This window comes from Apaloderma vittatum, unplaced genomic scaffold (assembly GCF_000703405.1).
Source record: "Apaloderma vittatum isolate BGI_N311 unplaced genomic scaffold, ASM70340v1 scaffold7973, whole genome shotgun sequence".
Classification (NCBI taxonomy): Eukaryota; Metazoa; Chordata; class Aves; order Trogoniformes; family Trogonidae; genus Apaloderma; species Apaloderma vittatum.
Genome location: NW_009706370.1, coordinates 72,738 through 98,480, shown reverse-complemented (window position 1 = coordinate 98,480; position 25,743 = coordinate 72,738). Strand labels below are relative to the sequence as shown.

The following is a 25,743-nucleotide window of genomic DNA, read 5'->3' as shown; positions in this document are numbered from 1 at the left end:
AGTATGTGCATGTGGACTAAATGGGAAGCAAAGTTAGTCATTAGTAAGCTGCTAGCCAGCTAGTTGGAATTTGCACATTGTTTAGTGAACTATTAGGTCAGATGTACGAAACCCCTTTCTCACGCTGGCCACGATGTGCTGGTACCATCAGGTTAATGGTGGCTGAAGGGGCGAAACATGGCATTTGAGGAAGTTCTGAATTGGCCTTTGCCTTTTGTTTTGTTAGCTGTGCTTTAGTATACGCACATGGAGCCTTTTGGATACATGAACTGCCTATTGTGCCGCAGGCCATGGAGAAAATATGACATAAATCGGGCAGCTGTTAAGTAAAATAAGCAGGAGAAGAAAGATCTTTCTCATGAGATTAAAATTGAGGGATCTGATCCTGCAGTGGACTTTTGAGTGTGACCATTTGGGGCCATTGTGAAGTATATGTGATCGCAGTATGGTTTAGGCATAGGCAATGAGCAGGGCATGCACCTTTGTAAAAGAACAAGGCTGGGAGGTGGTTGTCATTGTTGTTCCATTAGCACTCAAGTGCTGGGAAGAGGAGGAGGTTAGCGCGGGAGCCTGCTTGAAGATGCGGTTAGAAGGAAACGAGAAGCCTGACAGGTGACTTGAGATGATGTGCAGAAGCAGTAGGAAGCAGGTGAAGGATAAAAGAAAGTGAAGAGTTGTGAACAAGCGGGAATAATATGAAAGTTTTGAAGGAGAGGACAAGGAGCACGAGAACAGTTTAATACAAGCATGATGCAGTAAACAGGGAGTCTATATTATGATGTAGGTCACGTCCTTCAAGGATAATGTGCCTAAGTCACATTTCTTGATAATGACATGATGATGAATTACAGCAGGGGACACTCAGAAGATGATCTTGAGGAAAATGTAAGGGTTTCTGGGAGATCCAATCGTCCAAGTTGAAACCGAGTGTGCCTTCTGTGATTACTATAAATTCACATTTCTAATTTAAGAAGTTTAGCCGTTCTGTGTTTCTCAGAAAAGTTGAGACTTCCTTCACATTTTATGCATTACTTCACCTGGAACACAGAGGCGTGCTATCCGTTCATTTTCTATAACCTTGATCAGAACACTTGAGAGGTTATTCTTGGGGTTTTTGTGCTAGTCAGGGAAGAAGTAGTTAGGGAGTGCTGAATGTGTACTTAGACATGTTATCTATTTGTCATGCTAACTATCCAGTATTGTCAAAATAAAAACAGTTTTCTGTCAAGTAAAGCAACTAGTGATGATGGTTTTCAAAAGCCTGAACTTAGCCCCCCTCATCTGTAGAACAGATTTCGCTTTGGAGAAAATGGAGATTGAAAACATTTTATTTCTGTCGCAGAAAATTTATTAGCCAGCAACTACAAGCTTGAATCTCTAAGTGTTGTTCACAAACCCATAGTAAGACGCTGCAAATCACTGGTTATTTTAGAAATAATAAGCATTTTAAGTCTTAGAAAGCTAAAGCAGCTGCTGATGCTCGGTACATTTAGTCATCTGGCATGTTGCAAATCTCACTTTTTTAAAAAAAAAAAGCACCAGATTGGAAGTCTTAATGGGATTTGGATACAAAAAGTCTTGAGGACGTATTTTGAAATTAATTTCAGTTAAAGTGGTCAAAATGGTTCTTTCTGATATAATCTGTTTTTCAGAAGTGTTGACTATCTGAGGTCCTATATGAAAAGAAGCAAGAATTTCAGAGTGATAGGTGAGAGCAGGGGACTTCCAGCAGGCTTTTCCTTTTTTCACCTTCTTGGTTAAAAAGTTAAAAAGCCTAACAATATCTGGCTAGTATGTAAAGTGCAAATGAGCCAGGTATAAAGTGTAAATACCAAAATTTCGAGATCCGCGTTTCAAGGAGGCATTTCTGCCTCTGTGTATGCTGAGGATTAATTTTAATTTGTAATAAAGTACACTTCTGTATAGATGGTCCAGAAACTTTGTTTGGGTGTGTTTGGGAAGTGTGATGTAAAAATTAAATGGAGAAATTTTTTATTTAATCTTATTTCATAACTATTTTGTGGTGTACTCATGTCTGCCAGCATCTGAAATAGCAGTGTTAAGATTAAAAAGCAATAGACTGTGCAATTTTAGCAAAAGTAGAAAATAATTTGCTCAAGACATTTCTGTTAGTTAGATGCAAATATTTGCAATCCAAATGTGTTTAGTGATTTTTATCTTTGAATTAAATGAATGAGAATTATATATTTAGGAATCCTGCATCTGTAAAGCTGTATAAGAAGGGCTGATTCATAGGAAATAAAAAAAAGAGGAGTCCACACTTTGTCTTTTACAGTGCAAATGACTTGAGAGCTTCCTGGAATGAAAAAGTGAAAATATAATAAGCCTAAAAATAAACAGGCATGTCTCTGTAGGACAGTTGGAATGCATGCTTAACAAGTGAGATGTAAATTACTTGTTAAAGTTCTCTCAGGTTTAATAACACAGTGTGGTATCATTACAAATAAGGAATGTGATTTAATCTGCTTGTATCCCTTTAATACTAAAGCATGTTGTCCATAGACATCAGGAAGAGAACAGATCCTTTTGTTTTTAATATGTGTCAGTAGACCAATTTACTCCTTTTACTTTTATTTTTTTTTTGTCTCGTCTGATGTAGAGAATACATTAATTGTTCAAAGCCATGTGTTATGCCGTTTAACAGAGGAATTTTCTAACTCTTTCTTTGATTTAACGTACAAGGTTAAGAAGCTGAAGAGGGAACTCTCTCAGATGAAGCAAGAGCTGCTGTACAAGGAACAGGGCTTTGAAACACTGCAACAGTGAGTAAAAAATAGCTGAAAATTACTTAATTCAGTCATCTGAATTCTTTTTTTTTGGCATGAAATGGAATCAATCTTATGTGAGAGAATTATTGAAGGGAAAACTGTGAATGGAGTAAACTCTTTTTGTTGTCATTAGGACACAGGAAATCTGTAGAAATGACAAAATCTATTGTGCAAGTGTTCCCCATCCTATTTTTCCTTCTGTAAGGTAGCTTGTGTTGCAAAGAATCAGAAAGGCAGGCAGTGGTTATGAGCTCTGAGGAAGAATTTAGCTACTTTGCATGTCCAGTTTAAAAAAATGTTTTAAAAAATCTAATTTTACTTTCTCAAATTTATCTTTGCTCCTTTCCAACCTCTGAGTTCAAAAGAGAGAGAGGAAGGCACTGGTTTTGGAGGTATAAATGGTGCACAACTGTGCAGCGTTCGAAATGAGTCACCATTTGAGGATTAGAGACCTGACTTGCTTTGTTCCAGTTGCTGGGATGCCTGGTGTCCAAAGGGCTGATGCTGAATCAGATGAACATTCTGGGTATTTAACCAGCTGGATTATTAGGGAATGATTTTTTTATTCTTTTCAGTCTGAGCACTCCCCAGTGCTTCTGACTTAGAAAGTTGGGCCCTAAAATACTAAATATTCACACAGAATTACAAAATGTTAGGGATTGGAAGGAACCTCTAGAGATCATAGAGTCCAACCCCCCTGCCAGAGCAGGATCACCCAGAGTAGGTCACACAGGAACGTGTCCAGGCGGGTTTTGAATGTCTCCAGAGAAGGAGACTCCACAACCTCCCTGGGCAGCCTGTGCCAGTGCTCTGTCACCCTCACAGTGAAAAAATTTCTCCTAATATTTCTGTGGAACCTCCTATGTTCCAGCTTGCATCTGTTGCCCCTTGTCCCGTCATTAGACATCACTGAGAAGACCCTGGCTCCGTCCTCCTGACACTCACCCTTTGCATATTTATAAATATTAGTGAGGTCACCCCTCAGCCTTCTCTTCTCCAAGCTAGAGACCCAGCTCCTTCAGCCTTTCCTCATAAGGGAGATGTTCCTCTCCCTTCATCATCTTTGTGGCTCTGTGCTGGACTCTCTCCAGCAGTTCCCTGTCTCTCTTGAGCTGAGGGGCCCAGAACTGGATACAATATTCCAGATGTGGCCTCACCAGGGCAGAGTAGAGGGGCAGGAGGACCTCTCTCGACCTACTAGCCACCCCCCTTCTATTACACCCCAGGAGGCCATTGGTCTTCTTGGCCCCAAGAGAAAATTGCTGGCTCATGGACATCCTGCTGCCCACTGGGACCCCCAGGTAGGTCCCTTTCCCCTGCTGCTCTCCAGCAGGTCAGTCCCCAACCTGTACTGGTACTTGGGGTTGCTCTTTCTCACATTACTGGAACTGTCACCACAGAGAACTTGCTGCAGAGGAAACCTTGCTAACAAGTACATTTCCTTTACTAATGTGAACAGAAATTTATGAATGCTAGTTGTTTTCTGTATTGTGGTATGTACCCATACATTACAAATACATTTACACAGTAAAATGCTGAGCTGTGTGCTCTCAGTACGCTAGTTCCAGTAGCAGAAGGAATGTTGCAGCGTTAATGCAATAATGCTGTTTGGATTAATTTACCCTTTCTCTCAGGAGCTCCTGTGCAAGGCAGTGTGCTGTCAGATAAGTAGCAGTCTCTGTCCGGGAGAGCTTGCAGAATATATAGGGAGGATGGACAAAAGGTGGGAGAAGTGCATTTACATCTTCCAGGTAGAGTACTAAAATGCAAGGAAGTGATTTGCAAAGGATGATGGTGTGTCTGTGTTGGAGCTGAGAGGTTGGACTTCGGTTCACAGCTCTAACCAAAACCAGCTCTTAGGATATTGCCTGAGTATTTTAGGATTTATTTTTAAGTGAGGAAAAAAAATTCTGGTCCAGGAAATGGCCATTCATCATTAGAGACATGTCAAAATGGACAGAAAGTGTTTTTCTGCTATGAAGAACTTGAAGTCAATTTGGAACTGAAAACCCTCAGCATCTTAGGAGGATGCCAGTCAACTCTCTCTTCATTTTGACTAAAGCAGAAATGCAGGATTTATTTGTTATTCAAATATATAAAGACTAGAGAGGAGTGAGGGGAGAAAAGAGCTAGTTGATTGAATTTATTTAGCCATAAATCAGATTTCATTTGGAGCAAAATTTGGAAGAAGAAAGACGTATTGATTCTGAAGCTTAAGGTAATAAAAACTCGTGCCGCTGTCCCAGGATTAAAGGTTAGCCAATCATGCTGGTTTTATTATATTAATTCAACAGTGAAGTATTGTTTTAAAGCAGCTTGCTCACAAGCCATTTTGATAGGAATCCAAAGCATGTTTCAGAAACTGTCAACAGCATTCCACAGAAACACAATGGACGTTTGTTTTTAAGATTCAGTCAGCCACTTTCAAACAGTACTAATCTCATTAATTTAGAACAGGAAGATGGAATATCTTATATGTCAGAGATCCTTCTTGTCCATCTTAATTATATACAGAATAAAGCAGTTGTGATTTGAATGTGGCACATCGTATTACTGGGCAGCATGTGGTGCATTACCAGCTGTTTGTTCGTGATCCCAATTGTGAGCATATCCTGTATCTATCTGACCTTAGCAACCCGAGAAGTTAACCAGAATTTGAGTGCTGTCAGACAGCAAGTGCCTACCTATGAAAGAGTTTGGGAACTTTCAAGCTGAAACAAATACATCCTTGAATAGGAATCTGAATGCTGAGTCACACTGATGATTTCCTTACACAGTTCTAGTTTGCACAAAAATTGAAGGAAAACAGACATGCTCACAGCTTTAAACACTGCTTTAGAACCTTGATATCTTTGTGCCCTAAACTGGAAGAAACATAGAAAACAGTTAGAACTGTTTTGTCTGAGTTGCTGTTCTTGCAGGGGATGCTTGAGATCGCTTCTGATCATTAAAATGTTAGATCACTCCTCACTCACAAGGTTAATGTCTAGCAGCAAAGATGATGGATGGTGATAAAAACAGAAAACCAATTGCATTATAAAAGAATGCATTCCCTGCTAAATGCTTGATTTTTGTGAAGATGGCTGTTGGTGTTTTAATTTTGTGCAACATGACTGCAGTCATTTCTATGATGCTATGAAGCATCTCAGTTAAACTAGAGATCAGAGTAACATGTTTACAAACTGTACTTCTTGAAATAAATACGGAAATACTATAATGAAATATCTTTTTATTTCTTCTGTTTTAGGACCTTTTTGGGTTTTTATCTTCAAGTTACAGTTTTTAAAATCATTGATAGTCCCAGAATTTAATAAATTGTCCCATGTATGACATATGGTATTAATTATCAGAGATTTTGTGAATAAAGAGAGCCTAGTGACTGGCTGAGCAGAACAGCTGTTCCAGGCGGTTAATGCCTTGGATTAGGGTGAGCAAGAGGGAAGCTGACACAAGAACAGGCCTGGTTACATTGCTTCTCAGCAAGGCTGATTAGTACCAAGAAGCTTGCGTGTCTGCTCATGGCTTGTGTCACGATGTGGATCTGGGTAGAGGAATGCTGCTAATAGTAATAATAATTTCTCCTTCTGTAAGGATCACAAATGGTGAAAAGTATCAAAGATATACCCAAAAGCTGCTTCTGTGCTGCAGAGCGCTATGATGGAGATGGCAGTTCTGACAGTGTTGTCAGCCGTAACGCTGTCCCCCCTGTAGCATGGGTAGGAGTCTTCACTGCTCTGTGCCCCTTATGTCTTTAAGACTGGATCAACTACAATTGGTTGTGGAGTCTCTGCCTTTGGTAAGGCCCCAGCAGTTTAGCTGAGGTAGTTTTGAAGTCAACAGAAGTATTTTTTCCATGAAATTTCCTTATGTCAGCAAAAGCCATTCACTGGACACTGTGAATGCATTAGATAGCTTGACACTTTTACCAAGGATTAAGTAGTAAATATTTTAATGGAGACTTCAACGTCCTTTTTCCTCTTTGCGTGTCTTTTACAGGAAATGGTATCTCTTATCTCCTTCCCTTCTGGTCTGTGACTATGCTTGTATCTGAAGCAGAATAGCAGAGATGCTATTATTATTTTACATATCTAGTATTAATATTCTCTCTCTCCTCACAGAATTGACCAAAAAATGTCTGGCGGCCAGAGCGGGTATGAACTGTGGGAGGCCAAAGCCATCCTGAGTGAACTGAAGGCCATCAGAAAGGCAATTAGTTCAGGGGAGAGAGAAAAGCAAGATTTAATGAAGGTATTTTGAATGGTTGACCTGAGTTTTGTGGGTCTTGTTTTGACATGACTCACGTTCATGATGATAAATACTTTGCGTTTTATACTGTTTAAGGGATTCTCAAAACTCTTTGAGCCAAACTAGTACTAAAATAAATTTCCAGGTGCAGAAACGAAGGCCTGTGATGTTCCTAGTTCAAAAATTCACTGTATGTCAGAGAATATATATTTCTAAACTTGTATATAAGGTACAATGCATATGTTACCTCTAAACCACACTTTAAAATTGTAAGTGAACAAAATTGAGAGTTGTATGAGATACATGACCATTTTCTAAATTGCTGAAAGTTTTCCAGATCTAAGTTGCCATGTATCCATTTCTGAAGTGTGGTGGGTTTGGGGTTTTTTTGGCGTTGTTTTTTTTTTAGGTTTTTTGATGTTGCTTTGGGGTGGTTTTTTTTGTTTTTTGTTTGTTTTTTTAACCAGTCAAATATTAAATTGATTGACAAATTAAAAACAAGAACAAAATAAAACCAAAAAACCTATAAAGAGAACAAAGGAACCACAAAACCACATGAGTAGTTTTACATTGTCACAGGTGTTGGTCACCCTCAGTGTCACCTGCCAACTGCTTGATTAAGTTTGCTTGCTGTGAAGTAAACCCAGAATTTTTATAAAGGAGTCCTTTCTGTAAACATCTTTTGGAGATAAACTGGAACTTTAACACCACCTCCTTCTCTGTTTCCTGAACAGAGTCTTGCAAAGCTGAAAGAGAAATTCAGTCTTGACCAGACCATTGGGACGTCTGAACCAAACTTGAACTCCAGTGCTGTAAACTCCCAGCTGTGTTTTTCTAGACAGACTCTGGATGCAGGGTCTCAGACTGACATTTCTGGTGAGGTGAGCTTATTTCCATTTTGTCAAATGTAAAGAGAAATTCAATCAGAATGCTGCACTTAATGGAATGGAATCAAATGGTTGTTTACTGTTGCTGATGCGTGTTTTTATATATATATATATATATATGTATGTATGTTTGAGAAAATAATTTTGTTTCCCCCTTAAATTTTAAATCAAGATTTAGATGATTTTTTTATGTTTGGCATGAAGCATTTATGACAATCTCATTTAACCAAATAGTTCCAGTACAGTGAAGATCAGCCTAAGTACACAGTAGTTTTGGGATCTGTCTGTAGGGTATGTTTCACCTTACAGACTTAATTCAGTATGAAAATGGTTTTAATTTTCAGAAACAAGATGTCAGAATTTAAATGTGTAATTTCATGTCATGCAGATGAAAAACTGTTAGTGGAACTACTTGTTCAGTGATTCATTAAAACCTTCTCTGTTTCACTGATGGTATATTTTACATACACGGAAAGCTGTGCTTAGTTTTGGTACCTCTTTTGAAGTCCTGTGAGCTAAGTTTACAAGGAAGAGACTGTACATGGTTTCCCAACAAAGCTAAGCTTGTGTGTGTTTTATAGCAAATTTAATGAAGTCTTACTTTGAAATGTCTTAGTTCTAAACTCTGAGTTCAGCAGAGTTCAAAGTAGACAATAAAAATTTTTGGGGCAATCACTGCAAGACTTCTTTGAAAATGCTCTTGCTTTACTCTGATGAAGTATGAACAATTAGTAGTACAGTAGCTAAAAATAGGTTAACTGGGTCAGAAGTAAACAGCACTGTTTTGTACCTCTGAGAAGGTTCCTAACTAGGCATTTAACAAACACATGTGTGGCTGCAGGTGGATGTGGATTTATTTTTCTTCAGTCATAATTTTTCTAGCCTGTGCGTAGGTTTTGTTGATTCAGTGAACAGCTTTACACGGTACTAAGGTTAATTTTATTTTTCTGCATTTATTTTCTCAGCAGGTTGGAGCAAGGAGTAGATCAAATTTAGCAGAGAAGGTCAGACTAAGTCTTCAGTATGAAGAGGCAAAAAGAAGGTAATGGCATGAGCTGGAAAGGTGTACGAACTCTGCAGCATTAACTTTGTGCTCGCAGTGACATCTGGTGGACAGCACTGTGGGAATTCCTGCAAAGGGATTATTTTCCTTTAGAATGAAAGCAGGCTTCCAGGAGCAGTCGGTGCTTTTGAACAGCAAGTTTTTCATTTAATGCTAAGTTGAACTTATTAGGAAAGAAGCTATAGACAGTGAAAAATAAACGGCAGGTCCAGGACTAAGCGAATAGAGCAAGTTGACTTGCCACTGAAAGGAGTTGCCAGATTATTTATGTCCATTATATTCTTCTTTGGGATCATTATTTCAGCTTACTCTGCCACTGAAGGCTCTCTTCAGTTTTAGATTTGCTTCAGACTTAGTGCAAATATTGTAGACTTAGTTATGTCTTATTTCCCTGAGACTTTGGATAATTTAAATACTTGTTATCACTATGGGGTTTGAGGTTTTTTTTAAGGAGTTTAACCTGCAGAGAAAAGACATCAGGAACTACTCCACTGATGAAGGCAGAATGCCTTTCAAGTAAAGTTCTGCAGTGGTTGCTGGCGAAAGCAGTACCGTTTTGATTAATTGCCACAGCACTGAAGAGTGGGCATCATCTCTCTATTAATGTTATATTAATTGTATTGTATTATTTTCTAATACTTTTCATGAAATTAGGTGCCAGCTATTCAGAAACACAGTTTTTGTTATTGAAGTTCTTTGTAATTTAGGGAAAGTAGAAATCTAAAAAGTTATTCCAGACTCACAGTTTCTTTCTTTACTATAAAGAAGTAAAGAAGGCAATAAAATAAATAGTAATTTTTCCCAAGGTGAAAACTGTGCTTAAAATGCCATTTAATCTGAGATTTAAATATTTCAGTTGGCATGGTCACTTAGAAAACTAGGAGAAGAAATTTGCAGCTTGTAAGTACCAAGTAAAGGCATAGTTTGTAGGTTTTAAAGGCAGGAGGCTGCACAACCAACATTTTTTTTTCCTGATTTCAAATGTTTACTCTCCTCATACAGAAGAGTAGCTACTATCCTTCCTGGTAACAAAAGAAAGTAATCCGTTATATTCTCATTACAGATCATAAAACTTTATTATATAATCAATGCATTCATCAAAGAGCGCTAGGGCTATTGTGTTTGTTCAGTATTGAACATGTATGATTTTTGGCTCAGAATCATCATATGAATAATATTAATTGTCAGGTGATGTTTTAGATGCAGATAGATGGCATTTTTTCTCAGGCATAATTGATCCAAAACCGGGTCATCCTCTGTTTTGACTGTATCTTGATACCAAGAATCCCAGGATTGTTTTTTATCTCCCCTTTGTAGGAACAAAAAAAATTACTGGCAGTAAATCAGTTTCCCACTTCTACCTTAAAACAAACCAACCAAAATCCAAACAAAAAAAAAAATACAGTGTTCAGAGTACGGAGTACTGCAGAGCACAAGGTCTTCCTTTCTCACAAATTAGCCAAGAATGTGAGTTGAAATGTCAGTAGCTCATGTACTTACCTTTGCATAACTAAGTATTCTATAAACATCAGTGTGTTCCAAGGTTAAATTTGTCTCCTTTTAAATGCTGCCTTTATTCAGTTTTGTCTCAAAACTGCTCAGTAATGAGCAGCTTTAAGTACAACGATCACATGCCTTGGAGTTGCCATTAAAATCCGTAAAGTGATTGCACACACTGGTTTTATCAGTGACTACAGGATGAACTTAAAGTGTACGTATCCTGGAATAATGAAGATACGTACCAGTTTGCACATAAAAGTTCAGTACCCAATTACGTCCCCTGTAGTTATTGTGGCCATTGTAATAATCACTGTAATTTAATAAGTATTGCCCATCTTTTCTGAAATATTAAATATGCAAATCTGTAGTTGTTTAGTGTTAGAACAACAAAGAGAGGATCTTGTAAGTGAACTTCTCTACTTGAAAATCATCAGATAGTTTTTTATGTTGGATATTTTATGTTACTTTGCCAGCGGAATGTCTTGAAGAGGTGCAGTGTTGATGTTAAGCATGCTAAATTCAGTGGCAATTTTTATTCGTAAGGATCTGATGCAGCATGCTCAGAACCCTGACCCGATGTGGTGAAGATCTGGCTAATACTCCTTGTTGACCCTGTTGAGCAAGGGCTTCCTCAGAAGGGTGAGATCAGTTCGGTTTTCACACCCATCTAGTCCTTTGACTGTCTGATGAGGCAGCTGAGAAAGAGTCTCAGTTACTCAGCAGTGAGTTGTCTATAGCAGAGAGAGCAAAAGAAGTGTTTGGAGACCACTGTCCCATCCCATAAGCCGTCAAACGGCTGTCAGTTGCAGCTACGTTCAGAGCAAGGTTAGCTAGAACCAGTGACCTGGAAATGGAAGTCTTAACATTTCATTATCCATCTGAAATGATTCGGTTGTTCTCCCTCCGAGTAGTGCTTCTCTAAAGGACTGCTGAATAGAAGTGATGTGTGTAACAGCTGTGGAATATGTTGAAATGCTTCTTTTCATTCCATCATTTGGTTATGGTAGGACTGCTAATACTATTCTGTTTATTTTAAATTGCTTCTCTGTGAAAATCCTGGGTCAAACTTGTTCTTGCATGAGTTTGGAGGGAGTATGGGTTGTTTCAGTTTTTGAAGCTGTTCTTTCGTTGAGGTGTACAGACGAGAAGAAATTGGTACCTATGGAAAAAGTATAGTGTGAGTAATGGACTAATTAGGGTCTACATTAACTATTCTTAGCTTTGACCAAATGCCTTAATGCATGGTAAAATTAATATCACGCTTATGTTGCATCACCTGTGTTATATTCAGTAGCCTATGTTTGTTAATCTCTGGAAACAAACTGGAAAGAAGAAAATCTTTTCCCTCAAAACTCTCAGAAGTGCAGAAAGATTATATGTACCAAATTATCTGTGTGCATTTATGAATTATGGCACTGGTCATTACCTTAGGTAGTGCCTGGTAACATTGAAGTTGCACAAACTAGTAGCAGATGTGGAGCTGACTTAGGTGTATTTAACTATGGCATCTACAAATAAATAAAAGTAACAGATCAGTTCCTCTTGCCCTAGATTTTATGGGAACATCTTTTTATTTTGACTTCTCCTTTCTCTAAGCCTACAAGGTTTAGAAGGTGCAGAAGTCTGGCAGCTGTTACATAGTTCACAGCTTTCATATCTTTAGTTACGCAGCTGTTTCAGTTGTTGCTAAGGCTGGAAGGGACTGAAAGTAACCATCCTACTAGATATGCAGCACCTATAACAGGAATTTTTAGACTTTCCCAGTGGAGAAATGAGTCTTTAGTGCAAGACCTGCACTTGTTAAGCTATGCTGCCGAGCCCACAGACAGAGTGATTGCAGAGACTGAACACTGGAAATAAGGTGTCTGGATCAGAACTGCGCTATAGTAAAATAATAATGAAGGGAAGTTTCTGCTTCCATTATATGCGTGTGTCTGTGCATATGGATAACCAAGACCTGGGTCTCTTAACTCTGTGATTTGACATCTGTAATGGGAACAGAAGTTGCACAAATTCAGACTTTTGGGTTAATGATCTCTTTTCTCTTAAGATAGCTGCTGTCCTATTACCTTTTATTTTAATTGCGTAGAAGAGCAATGGTTTTGCTTTTTAAGATTTGCACATGCATGCTGCTGAAGCGGGCACCTTGCTATGGTGTGCGTTACTTCTGGCGCAGTATGCGTTCTTGTGAAGCAAATCTAATTAAAAGTATGATTTTTCTGTAGCAAATGTTGTTTATATCCTGATACCTTTCAAAATATCGAATCACTTCTCTCTTTCCTGGGACTTCTGTGCTGTGCTGGGCTCAGACCATTCTGCTGTGTTTTATTTTAGCATGGCTAACTTGAAGATTGAACTCTCTAAGCTAGATAGTGAAGCCTGGCCTGGGGCCCTGGATGTGGAGAAGGAAAAGCTGATGTTAATCAATGAAAAAGAAGAGCTTCTTAAGGAACTCCAGTTTATTACACCACGCAGACGCACTCAAGATGAGCTAGAGCAGCTAGAAGCAGAAAGGAAGAGGCTTGAAGAAGAGCTGCAGTGTGTAAAAAGCACACCCAGTCAAGCACTTGCTGAAAGGTGAGAGGTTGTCTTTGCTAATATTAAATGCTGTTTTCTGCAATCCAACCTTTGTACTCAATACAGACTCTGAACTGTGGCTTGATAGGCTGTTTTCCTTCAGTAACTGTTCTATGTAGATCTTAATTAAATTTGTTATTAGCCCACTGGGCAGAAGCACAAAGAAGTCTTCTGTACTGTGAGAGAATGTGAACACCCTGTATGTGTTCTGCAATATCAGTTGCTCTGCGTTTGTTACCAGCATGAAAATGCCTGTGACAGATGTTAAATAACTAAGGAATGTCAACATACCAGCAGGAGGGCAATACATCATTCACTTGTTTCTGATAATAGCTGTAAACTATTTGAACTCAGGTTACAAAGGTTATCTTCACTGTTGCAACATCTGAAGCCTTTCATTGTGCATTTTATTACATACAAAAAATGCAACCAAAAAGCAGGGAGGGAAAAAGAGTTCAGAGAAGTATAATTGCTGCAAAGCTTGCCTAATTCGATGATACCTAACTGGTAACCAAAGCAACTCCGACAATAAATTTGTTTTAGCCAGTTTCAGAGTTTAAGAAATTAAAAGGGACTGTCACGAGTGGGCTGTTCATCAGCCATGAGTGGAAATAAGTTTATGGGCACCTCTAGCACACATAAAATACACACAAAGACATTTTGTCTTCATCATGCCAGTGTACTATGCCTACTGAAGTAATACAGTCACCTTTCCTACTTCCCTCTGCTAGGAAACACCTGCAGTTGCTCCCGTTTTGCTGAACGGCAACATTCCTGATAGCGGCATTAGAAACTCGGTCCTAAACTGTTGCTGAGTAGTGAGGAAAGCTTTTGTTTACAAAGAATTATGTGTATATTAGGCATGGGTTTTAAATACATTTGTACACTTCATAATCGTTTAAACTGCATTATATTGATAATCCAAATGTGGTTTAGTAGAAGGATTATGTCCTACTGGAACTATATTTGACAGGAGAATTAACCTGTATGTGTTAATAGTATCTAAAATGCTATGGATACGTTGTTTTCTGACTTCCATTAATAGATGGAGAATGCGGGATCAGTAATAAAATCACATTCACAAATAATTTGAATCTTAAGATTTTGCTAATATGCTGTTGTAAGTAATAGCTGAATCTTGACTCATGCTGTAAATAGGTAGCTGGTTTCTTAGTCTCGTGTTTGGAATTTGTAGTGCAAAAGAAAGTACTGCACCTGACCATATTCCCATACATGTCAGAGGCCAAAGCTGGAGTGCCAAGGACAAGTCGAATTGGCTCTCTAAGAAGAAATGAAACAGCAGATTTATTTATTTTTTCCATACGTAGTGACACAGCTAGTTTATAAAGCTTATTTTTATTTCCCTCTATTTTCACCATTTGATTTTTATTTCTGAAAATACAGAATTTTCTTCTGAGGTCACTGTAAGATTTCATGTCATACACTGCTGGTTTGAGGTAGCTTTTATGGTGGCTTCTTGTTTGTTTTTTCGCTATTCCAGTGAATCTGCAGTGAACTTCTACCTGCAAATTTTTATGATACTGAAACTGATTTCAGAGCACATCGGGTTATCCTGAAGATCTGGTGTGTCTGTTGTAAACATAAAGGACATTTCCATTATGTAGAAGGATTCAGAGGGTGAAACTTTTTCTGAAATGTTAATTTGATAAAAGGATGCATTTAATTGTATCAGATCAACCACCAGCATTCTGTTTCTTGGAGAAACAGAATCCATTATGAGTGAAGGAGCCCCACACCATCTTCAAAGTGCTGCGCTGTTGTTGCATTGCTGTTCTCTTTCGTGAAGCTTCATGAATGCCCGAGGCTTCCAGTGTTGTCACAGGTACTGATAGGGAAGCAAGGGTGTAAGAAACTGTGGGTTGTGTCAGAGCTTGATGTGACAAGGGTGTTTTGGTTTGGTTTTGGTGGTTTTTTTTTTTGTTTTGTTTTATCTAAAGGGGGAAGAAATGAAAGACCTGCTTTGACTTAAAACAAAAACATTATAGCATAGCCTTGGGTTATTTTGGAGTAAGATACTGAAATTGCCACTAGTAGATGTTCTCGGAATCAATTTACAGAAGGATAGTGTAAATCATAACATGGTAGCTTCAAAAAAGCAGAGACAGGGCATAGTCTGACAGCTTTAAGAAGCCTTCCGGCAACTATATAGAAATAACTGGATTACGGAACTGCTGAGAACTATTTGCTACATTTCTTGCCTCTGTGTTCCTGTCGGGAAGATTCCGCTTCCGCTGTAGTCTTTGGCAAAATCTTCTAATTAATCACAGGCATTTAAACAGACACGTGATTTGACTACTTGGTTGTGCTGTTGCCTGCAAAACTGGCCCCTGCCCTTGTGCCTGCCGTAAGCAAACGTGTCCATGTATGTTTGCGTTTAAAGGTGAGGTCTGTGCACCTTAATTTTTTAGAGATTCTGTGCCCCTCTCGACAACTCTATAATTTAAGATCAAAACTGGAGAAAGATGGCTCACTAATGCTCAAGTCGTTCCTGCAATGAGTAATAGGTTAATTTGGATAGGAGGGGTGCAGACAGAGGAGGTTGAGAGGCACATGTTTAGAGCGAGTAGTTGTTTAAGTGTTTACATGGTTGTGGGTATAGTAAAGATTCTGCTGATGCGATCAGAAGGAGGGTTCATTGTTTGAAAGTTTTGGGGGTTGGTTGCTTAGGTTTTTTTTAATTTAATTTTTAATATGTAGAATGAAAAAAAATTCTTGAATCTCAATTTGTTGTGAGATAGTAAAATTATTTCCTGTGTGTCTTGGAACTTCAGAGGTGATTTCATCATCTAGCTTGTGTTTGTGACTTTTGACAGTCATCTTTCCAAAATTTACCTACAGGTAGTTATACTACTTTAATTGCTACTCAGTCAAATTGCAACCAGGAAAGATTTTTTTTTTCTGAGGAGCTCAGTTGTATAGGATAAATTACACTTTATCACTCTTCTTAAAATAATAAAGGGGAAGCCAAGTCTTTGCTTGTGCTTTGGAGAAAAAAACACACAGCAAACTTTTTAGTTTAATAGTACAAATTCCATATTTGTTTTGAAGACTCTAGTCAGAGAATTTCCTAAGCATTTTATTTTCTTTCTTGCCTCTTGCCATTAGGCATTGAACACATACAGCAATTTTTGTGCCTCTTCCTGGAAGATAAAATGATAGTTTGCTATTGAAAAGCCACAAAAGAGCTAGTGAAGAGCACTCTTGCTCGGGAAAAGCAGGATAGATTAGGCTTTAAAAGAAGACAGAGAGCACTGATAAATAGTGAAATGGTGGGGGGAGAGTGTCTGATACCACAGATGAGCCTAAGGCTTGTTTCGGAGCCCTGCGCGGATGTCTTCCCGGGCACACACTGAAATACCACGTGTGCTTTTCACAGTGTTAGCAGGTACTGGCAGATGGACGCATTATTGCGCTGTAAGAGCAGAGGCAGCGTAGGCAGCGGAGTGGAAGTTCACACCCTGGCTGACCTCGGGGTAACTTATTCACCTTTGCATAACCCAGATTTGCTCACTGAATAAGTGTGGGTGTAAGCAAGCGCTTTTCATGCTTTGCTGAATTGAGGACTTAATGTCTTTTTACCAGTATCTGACACTCAAAGAGAGTGAATTCTAGGAACTCTAGAGTATTTCATTCAGTTTGCATAAGAAAGCAATGGGTGATTTTGAGCGTTTTGTTCTTTGAAGTGTTCTCTGCGTTTGAATTTTAATTTATACATCCTTGAGATGGCACAAAGGCCAAATAAATGGTTTCTAAGAATGAACATCAACATTTTCCTGTTGGTTTTTTTTTTTTTAAAAAAAAGAGGAGGTAATTTCTTGTGTCAGATTAGTTGCTTGAGAGCTTGTGACATGTATCACTTGGCTGAGCAAGGGCTAGAGGAAAATATACTAATCCACAACTACAGGAGGATTTTAGCTGAATCTACTGAGGGAAAGAAATTTATTTGGTGTTGTAAATGAAGTGATAAAAGGGAATTATAGAAGGAAAAAAAAAACCACTGTAAAGAGTAGTGAATCCTTTCTGCCAGCAGCCAGCCAGAGGGAATGGGAGAGTTCCACCATTTGTGGATTTAGAACTATGCTGGATGATGGTGCAGGATGCAATAAATCTGAGCCTTGATAATGAGCGTTACAATGCTGTGCGGTTCTGAGGCGATGGGGGATGTAGAAATCCTTACGGAGGACTCCTACCTTATGGTCCATCGTCCCAGAACCTTGTGCTTGAACGCTGTTTTGATTTACTTTGCTTTGTCTCTCTATTAAGACTCCAAAATCAAAGGGAATGCTTTAATTTTAAACTTCCTGCAGTGCTCCCCCACGTTCTTGCATTATCAGAACTAATACTTGCATTATCAGAACTAATTAGTCTTCTGGAGATTTTTCTGAATCTATATTAAGTGGGAAGCCAGCCTACAGCATGGCTTTTTAAAACTGTGTTATAGCGCAGATCATTTTTTTGGCATTGCAGCTATGTGCCCAGTGCTCATCTGTTACTCTTTTGTTGAGTGCACATTCCCCTTGCTCGTACACTCGGCAGGTTTGTTGCAGCACTTGGGGTTCTGCAGGTAAAGCCACTCTGATGAAGTGGTTTTACGGTAGGACTGAGAGCCAACACACTTTCTTGGATTTTAGTAGTTGGCAACCAGATGAAAATATGAGGGATCTTCACTTTGTTTCTGTCTTATCCATAAAGTCTTTTAGCATCCAGATTATTTTCTTTCCCTTACTTATATGTACCTCTCTTTCCAGGTTGAAATTGGAAGAGAGAAGAAAAGAGTTGGTACAGAAACTCGAAGAAACTACAAAGTTAACTACTTATCTGCATTCACAACTTAGGAGGTGAGACTGATGAACACGGGTTTTATATTACACAACAGTCTAGTGGACCTGGATGTCTCAACTTCATTCTTAGGTTTTTCACTGAGCTGGAAGCTGAACAGAATTCGGGTTATATCTGAGTAAGAGAATGTAAATGTAGTAACCACAATTATTTTGCCACTATGCAAAACTGGCATACCTTTATGATTTCAGTAAGCACTCAAGACTCGATTGAATGAATTTTTTGCACAGCTTCCATGATTAAGCAGAGAGCTTTTATTTTGCTTCAGTATAAATAAATAAATCGGGAATTATCTAATTGGTCATGTCTCCAAAATCCTGTCATTGAGGAGACCAAATGATTTCTGACAGTTCTGTGTAGAACAAGTTGTTAGAACTGTAGCCTTTATTTTCATAATAACTGGAGAGGGTAAGGAGTACCTATATGTAAATACTTACAGAATAGTTGATTCTGGTTTTATTCTTCAACACTGACTTAGGCTTTCTGTAGACAGAAATGCGTCCTCAGCAGGACTTTTTTTTTTTCCTGACAGTGATTGATTCAAAATCTGACTCTGGGTTTATAAAATCCATATGGCAACAAAAAAGTAATCAATTACAGCAACTGTGAGCTCAAACTCATTGCTCTGATGGGAATTCTCTTATTTAATGATCCATGTAACAGGTCCTAGGGAAGAATTGCTCCCACTTCTGGACTGTTACCCTGGGCTACCAAACCACATGTCCATTATATTTATTTAGAAAATCCTGAATTCTTTTGCCTATCCCAGTAGGATAACGCCAATCAGACACTGCATTAATATTTACCTATTCTTTTAGAAATCAAAAGTGGGGTTTTTAAGAGGAAAATTATTTTTAAGCATTCTATAAAGCTCCTGTCACAATAAGCTGTACCATCCTATTCCTGGGATCTAGGCTGGCTCAGCTATTTCAGACATCTCAACCAAATCCCATAAATTGCATTTTGTTTGCTGATTAGCTAGGGAGAGAGGAGTTAAAATATTTTTAAGGTATTTTGTGCTCTTGTTTGTTTGGACTTCTGGGAGTCTTTTTGTCTTATTAAGCAGTTTCCTAGCTCTCTGGCAGAATTTTTCAAGTTGTTGGCTCTGTCATTGTTCACTAAATATCTTGTAAGTGTTTAGAAGGGGCTGCCTTGAATTATTTGCCCTGATGCTTTTTCTCAGCAGAGTCCTCCTGAACCAAGGCAGTGACACTCAGATCCTCTGGCCTGTAAGGGCACCTTATCTCCTCTTATTGACAGGAGAAGATGGCTTTTTTTTTGCTTTTTCCATGCTTATGTAGTCGTATTTATTGTGCATGTAGAGCATGTGTTGTCTTATAGATGTGGAGCAGTTCTGCTGTAAGCTGTCTGCTTCTATCTGCTTGGGCAGAGGACAGGCCACGTAACTGGCTCTAGAGGGGGCAGTGCTCCTCTGCTGCCTGAGCGTCCCTTTTCTGTCAGGGTGACCTCATGAGTGCCCACATCGGGGCAGAGCAGGTCTTGGAGGCAGTATAGCAGCCGAGAAGGCTGCTGTTACTGCTGGACCAGTTTGTCAAACCTGCAGCCTTTCTCCAGAAAAAGTCGGCTTTGGGAACAGGCCGTAAGCTCGATAAATTGCTCTGTTAGCGTGTGGTTTGAGCACACTGATCTAAGCCACGTATAGGTGCCTAAAAATCATAATGCGCCCCAAGCAGCCTTCGGCTGTAAATAGCAGGGCAGCTCCTGCTGATCTTATTTCTCTCCTTGTACTGTTTTGTGCTGGTTTAGTTTGGTAATGTCAGTGTACATGTTTGTGCTTTCTTTGCAGCCTCTCAGCTAGTACGCTATCTGTGTCTTCAGGGAGCAGTTTGGGATCTCTGGCATCCAGCCGGGGGTCTCTGAACACCTCAAGCAGAGGGTCACTAAACTCACTCAGCTCCACGGACCTCTACTATAACCAAGGCGATCAAATAACAGATTTGGACTATCAGTATAAGCTTGACTTCATTTTGCAAGAAAAAGGTGGTTACATTCCTTCGGGGCCTATCACTACCATTCACGAAAATGAAGTGGTCAGTTCCCCTGGGAGACTGGCTTACAGTGACTCTCCTTCAGCCGCAGACCATCCCAAATTGACCGAACCTCCCAAATCTGTGACGTCGCTCTCTTCCAGATCCTCACTGTCCTCCTTGTCACCCCCAGGCTCCCCTTTGGTTTTAGAAGCTGCATTTTCAGCATCAGCTCAAAACTCCCCCCTGCATCACCTCACTACGGACTTTGAAGACTGTGACCTTTCAGGTGATTTTGCAGGCATTAGTCTCTGTGAGAACCAAATATTAGTGAACTCTGAAGCCAGAGCAGGATCTCAGATTCCTACAGATGATAAAGATCTTAATGAAGGTGTTAGGCAGCCTCTGCCTTCTCTACATGAAGGAAGTTCAGGTAATAAAAACCCCACTAATGTCAAATGTATGTGTAACATGAAAATTTTTGAACCAACAACTGCCTCTTGAATGGGGAGGTACCTCACATAACTGAAGAGTGTCTTGATCAACATACACTTGCCATGGTGGGCAGTCAGTAATTCTAAGGGATGTTATTTAACCTCTGCTTTTGGCTGCAGAGAGCTACGATCACCCCGATTCCATCTACATTTTTCAGTTGCTGTCCCAGAAGGGAAGATCATGTGTTACAGACTGTCATGAGAGAGGAGGCGTGGTGTTCTTAGGTGTTGTCAGGATATATGGGGACAGAGCAAAAATACCCTCTGCTGGTTTCTGGTCACTTGAAACCAGATATTTTGTTTCTCACTGAAGATTAAGTTACAAACTGATAACCTCTGTAGAAGAGATTTCTGGACTTAACGGGTTATAATTTTTACATGTGTATGTATATGTAGTTATTTGAACTTGCTGCCAGTGAAAGATTTTTATTTTTTTTTGAGAAAGACCAGTGACCACATTCAGTGTACATTACAGTGAGACTCTCCCCATTTTTAACATGGATTTCATAGCTTTTAGCACTTTTTTCTCCAAGTTAGAACAGAGCTTCTAAGCTAGTCTAGGCTCCTGCATTCTATGGTTAATTCCAAAAGGTTGAGTCATCTCATCCTAAGACATACTTCCCTTTAAGGAAGATGGGATAAATGACCCTGTGAGTTATGGAGGTATCCTTAATAACAAGTTAACTTTAACTTTGAGATCGCTGAATTAGGTGTAATGAATTCCACTTACAGCCTGCAGTAAAAGCCGTGCAACGTATTTAGTTGTCTTACATCGTCAAAGCCTTTGGCAGAGTCACAGCTTCAGAAACTCCAGCTGTCAAGAATTGATGGCTCATCCTCAGTCGTAGAGCATTGACTTTGCTGCCTTTTGTTAGGGTTGACAGCACACTGTGCTTTCTCTGCACATTTATTGACTTTTTCTAGTGTCATTCCGTGTTGTCCTCTGTGTCCTTATGTTGCAAACTGTTTGCGTGTTTGTGTTACACAGCAGCTGTTTTTCCAAGGAAGAACTGAGGGAGCCACATTTCCACTGGTGCTGAGCACTGGCAACCCTGCCTGAAACCTGAGCAGCACCTGGTGTTCCCACCTCTGTGTTTCTGGGCCTGAGCTGGTAGCAAAGAGGCAAACTATGGAGCCTGGGAGTCTTAGAATTAATACATCCTAGCTCTAAAAAGTGCATTGTCCAGATTTGTTGCTCAGCTTGTGCCTGGAGTTTGCCAGTTTTTACTAAAAGTACCTGGACATAATGATACAGATGTATATTTTAATGAGAAATTTGCATTTATATGCATCAAGGAATTATTGTGACGTCTCTTGGTTAATTAGATTAGCTTACTGCAGTACTGTAGCAATTTCAGTATTGACCAGAGCAGAGGAATATATGGTATACATAGTACAAGCTGGGAGCCCCCCATTCTATTCAGCTGCGCAGAAATAAAGTAAAACAAATCAAAAGTATAAATTGACTGATGTCTAATGGTCTGAATCTGTGAAATGCAAAGTAGAAAAACATGGAAGGGGATTTGGAGGGGGAAGGGGTCATTTTGTCCTTTGTCTTTTCAGTATGGTAGAACACAGTAGTTACTTTGCTTTAGAGCCGTTATAGAAAAAATAATTTTCTTGCCCGTATTTCAGCAGCATATCCTTTCCAAATTAACGACAACTTCTGGTTTGTTGTCTTTGCAGTCTGGCTGCAACTCATTTAGTCTGGGGACTGAATTTAAGATGGCTTGGAATTTGGGAATACCTAGGCCTATGAGGAATAATAATTATTTTTTAAAAAAATTTCTTTAGATCATTATTTTCAAAAGCATCATGTGTGAAGGGTTTTTGAGGACGTGTTATTTTGGAGCATGTCAGCGTCTTTTGAGTCTATGAGTAGTTACGTTTTTAGAATAGAAATTCATCCTGTGATTCTTCATACTGATACTTCCTCATGTAGGGTCATATATATGATACGAATTACCCTTAAATCTGGATTAAGACTGCCAAAACAAGCATTCTGATTCAGAAAAGCCAAATATGAATTAATTATGCTTCAATACCTCTAGTTTCCACAGTAAAATGGGCCTTGTGATGAGGCTTTGGTACATGAGCAGTGAGACACAGACCTGCAGTTGGTTCAGTGTTTCTGCTCCGGTGTCGCTCTTGGAATTGCTGCGGTGCTGCTCAGGAAGGCTTTCAACAAACTCAGCCGGAAGCGTAAAGCCTGCATGGAAAATTTCAGCCCACTCACTTAAGTTTTACAAGACTACAGATCTGAATGCTGCAGAATCTTAACTTGGAGGTAGACAGACGTACCTGAAGGGCAGCGTAGCCAGTGCGTTCGTGTAGTAATCCCTGTTGGATCTCTAGGTGTGGTGCTCACCTGCTTCTCTGTCTGACTTCTCTATCCAGGTGAACCATCCAGACATTTGCTCCTCTGCACATGTCCCTGCTGTCAGAAACCAAGTTGGAATATCATGTAGTTCTTCCACAGTCAGTCTCTCTCATTGTCAAAGTCAATTCAGGCTGCTGTGGTAATTCCTAAGGGTAATCAATAAATCATGTCATCACCTTCACCCCTCACATGGCGGGGAGGGGGGGGAAGCGCATTAAAAACCATCCCTGCTGCCATAAATAAAAGCACGAATGCAGCAATCAATCATCTAATCCAAAGCCTTACATTTTAAACATCTTAACAAGATGTAAAGTCATGATTCAGGCGGGGATGATAACGCATACCAATATCCTCACCCTATAAAAGCACTGCAGAGGCCATCGAGTTACGGTGCTGCGGAATGTGGCTTCCCGCAAATGCTGCTGCTTCACTGCGTGACACTAGCGTATGAATGCGAGTTGGAGATTAAAGCTGAGTAGTAGCTGATAGTAAAGAGGCTGTAGCATAAAGAGGTTTTGATGATAGTAAACCAGAGGGGATTTTTCATTTCTAGCAGTTAGATCGCTGGGGAGAGGGTGTCTGTCTGACTCCTGAATATTTAATAAACAGTAGGGAAGCACTTCGCATGGAGCTGAGGTGTTACTACAGCGCAGAATGTGAACATGGCAAATATAGGTTTAAAGGTCAGGATAATGAGGGTTAATAATGAAGATAATAAAGGATAATAACTACCTCAACAGATATAGGAGCTTGCATCTCTGGGAAGAAATAATAATTGTACATTTTCAAGTTCATCTCTTTGGTTATATCCCTAGCCAGAATATGTGATAACAGAAGTACAGTCTCAGAATGTTTAATGATGTGGAACAAAAATACTCTGCGATACTCAGTTATGGGTCACTGCTTTCGACTTGACAGCTTTGTAAGCTATGCGCTTCTCCCTTTCTGACTGTTAATCTCTTGGACTAATTTTCATTCTTCTTTCTTTCTGTAGGTGTTGACTTACCGAGAAGAACAGCCAGTCACCTGCTTGAGGAGAAAACAGCTTGTGTATCTGCTGCCGTGTCTGATGAGTCTGTAGCTGGAGACAGTGGTGTATATGAAGCTTCTGTGAAACAGTAGGTTTGAGAAATAATGCAGGTCTTTGCACCAGAAATTTAAATATATCTATAAGCAGTTCTGTAATACCAGCATAAGCAGTTTTATTGGTCTTGCTTTTTTATAAGTATTTTGTACACTCATATTGAAAGGCAGGCCCATTTGCCAAACAATGAAGTTGCATTGTTGGGTTTTTTTAAGCTAATAAATTAACATTAGAGTGCTTGTATAACTTGGCTGAGTAGCACTAATATGCTACCTTCTAATCTTGTGGGCTTTTTCCTGATAGAAATGTTCTTAGGAGAAAAGCTGGATTTAAACTCTACAAGTTCTGCCACGTAGCTGTATCGACTCTACCCAGAGTGACTCTTGTTACTTCTTGTTTTGCTTCCATACAATCTTAAGATTGTGTTTTGACTGAATATTTTCTTTTTTTTAAAAAAAAGGGCATGGGAAAGATTTTTTTAAAAATCATCAGTTATAATTTAGTATAAAAATAATCCCAAGTATTGCCTGTTTTCTGGCAGTGAGAACAATGAACTTTAAACTGTACGTCCCATTGTGAGGCTAAATGCTTTTCTATTAGGACAGGAAAAGATGCATTATGGTATCATAAATGGGTTTTATTGGCCTCTGATAAAATTACTTCTACTTGTCAAGCCTTTCACAAATTAAAAGGTAATAAAAATAGAAAAGACTAAATAAAAATCTCAAATACAAAAGGGATTTCTCCTGAATGGACATTTTCCTTAAAATGTCCATTCAATCTCACCTCAGGTTGTGGACTCATATTTCACCCTGAACTCTGAATCCTGGTATTGAGTTGCTCCACGTCTTCAGTTAGACCTGATGGAACTTTTTAGGCTGAAATTAACTCCCATCACACAGCCTTCACTGGGCTGAGTGGCTGTGACTGTGTATTTTGGTTCAGTAACCATCGTCTTTCCATTTTGTTTCATTTTTGAGCCACTGTGATCAAAACTTACTGTCTGTCTGCTTCAGTTACAAGTCCAGTGGATAGAAATAACAGACATTGGGCCAAAAGCTGTGGATGTTCTTTGGAGCAAGTCAGCGGTGCTCTCTAGTGACTATGAGCGATGGGATGGGTGGAAAACAGAAAGAATTTCTGCCCTAACTCAGGAAAAGAGGAAGGAGGACCATTGCATTCCCTAAGCCTGTGTACTAAAGGAAACCGTTACCACTTGTGCAAGCTCACATACACAGATTCTAGTTACTCTGTGATAGTTCCAGGTGTGGATACTCTTAATTATTACTGAGTAGGAAGCAGTGAAGAGGTAACGAGTGCCTCTGTGCGAGTTGCATTTGTAGAAGTGTCTTTATGAGCACTGTGATGGAGTGACTTACAATTTGTCACTGTGCTCCTGAAGTTACAGCACGGTGATTTCTGCTGTACGGACCAGTCTTTTGTCTTGCATGATTTAAGGCAGGAGAGGAGAGAAATAGACTCTTCTCAAATTAGCTATGAGTCAGGAAATGAATAGCAAAAAAGAATTATCTAAATGCAGAGTCTTAAAATAATGCTGTCATGTCTTGTGGGATGTCTGTCTCGTTCTCCACACTTCCCATCTTGACATTTTCTATCTTGATCTTCTTTATTGATCCCAACAGTCTTAGTTTTAAAAATCAATGGAACACATTAATACCACATCCTCACTCAAACCTCCCAGAAAATGACTGGAAATTATTTTGCCGCATGGATTCTCTGTAGTTCTATTCAACGCTACAGTTGCTCTTCCGCTGCAAGACTTGAGTCCCTTTGGTTCTTTGAATGCTTCTGAAAACAGGCACAGAGGAAAGATGCTTCTTGTTTGTGCACAAAACTATTTTACAGAGCTCCTGCT

The 25,743-nt window shown here is 39.3% G+C and overlaps 1 protein-coding gene across 1 annotated transcript in view; it reads left to right on the top strand.

Annotated features, from left to right (window-relative positions):
* Positions 1-25,743, top strand: part of WWC2 (WW and C2 domain containing 2) — a 63,805-nt gene that overhangs the window by 15,731 nt on the left and 22,331 nt on the right. The window contains exons 4-11 of the mRNA XM_009865760.1: positions 2,704-2,783; positions 6,908-7,037; positions 7,769-7,915; positions 8,890-8,963; positions 12,819-13,061; positions 17,831-17,920; positions 19,729-20,342; positions 23,778-23,901. Of these exons, the coding sequence (XP_009864062.1) occupies positions 2,704-2,783; positions 6,908-7,037; positions 7,769-7,915; positions 8,890-8,963; positions 12,819-13,061; positions 17,831-17,920; positions 19,729-20,342; positions 23,778-23,901 (1,502 nt within the window). The remainder of the gene's footprint in view (positions 1-2,703; positions 2,784-6,907; positions 7,038-7,768; positions 7,916-8,889; positions 8,964-12,818; positions 13,062-17,830; positions 17,921-19,728; positions 20,343-23,777; positions 23,902-25,743) is intronic.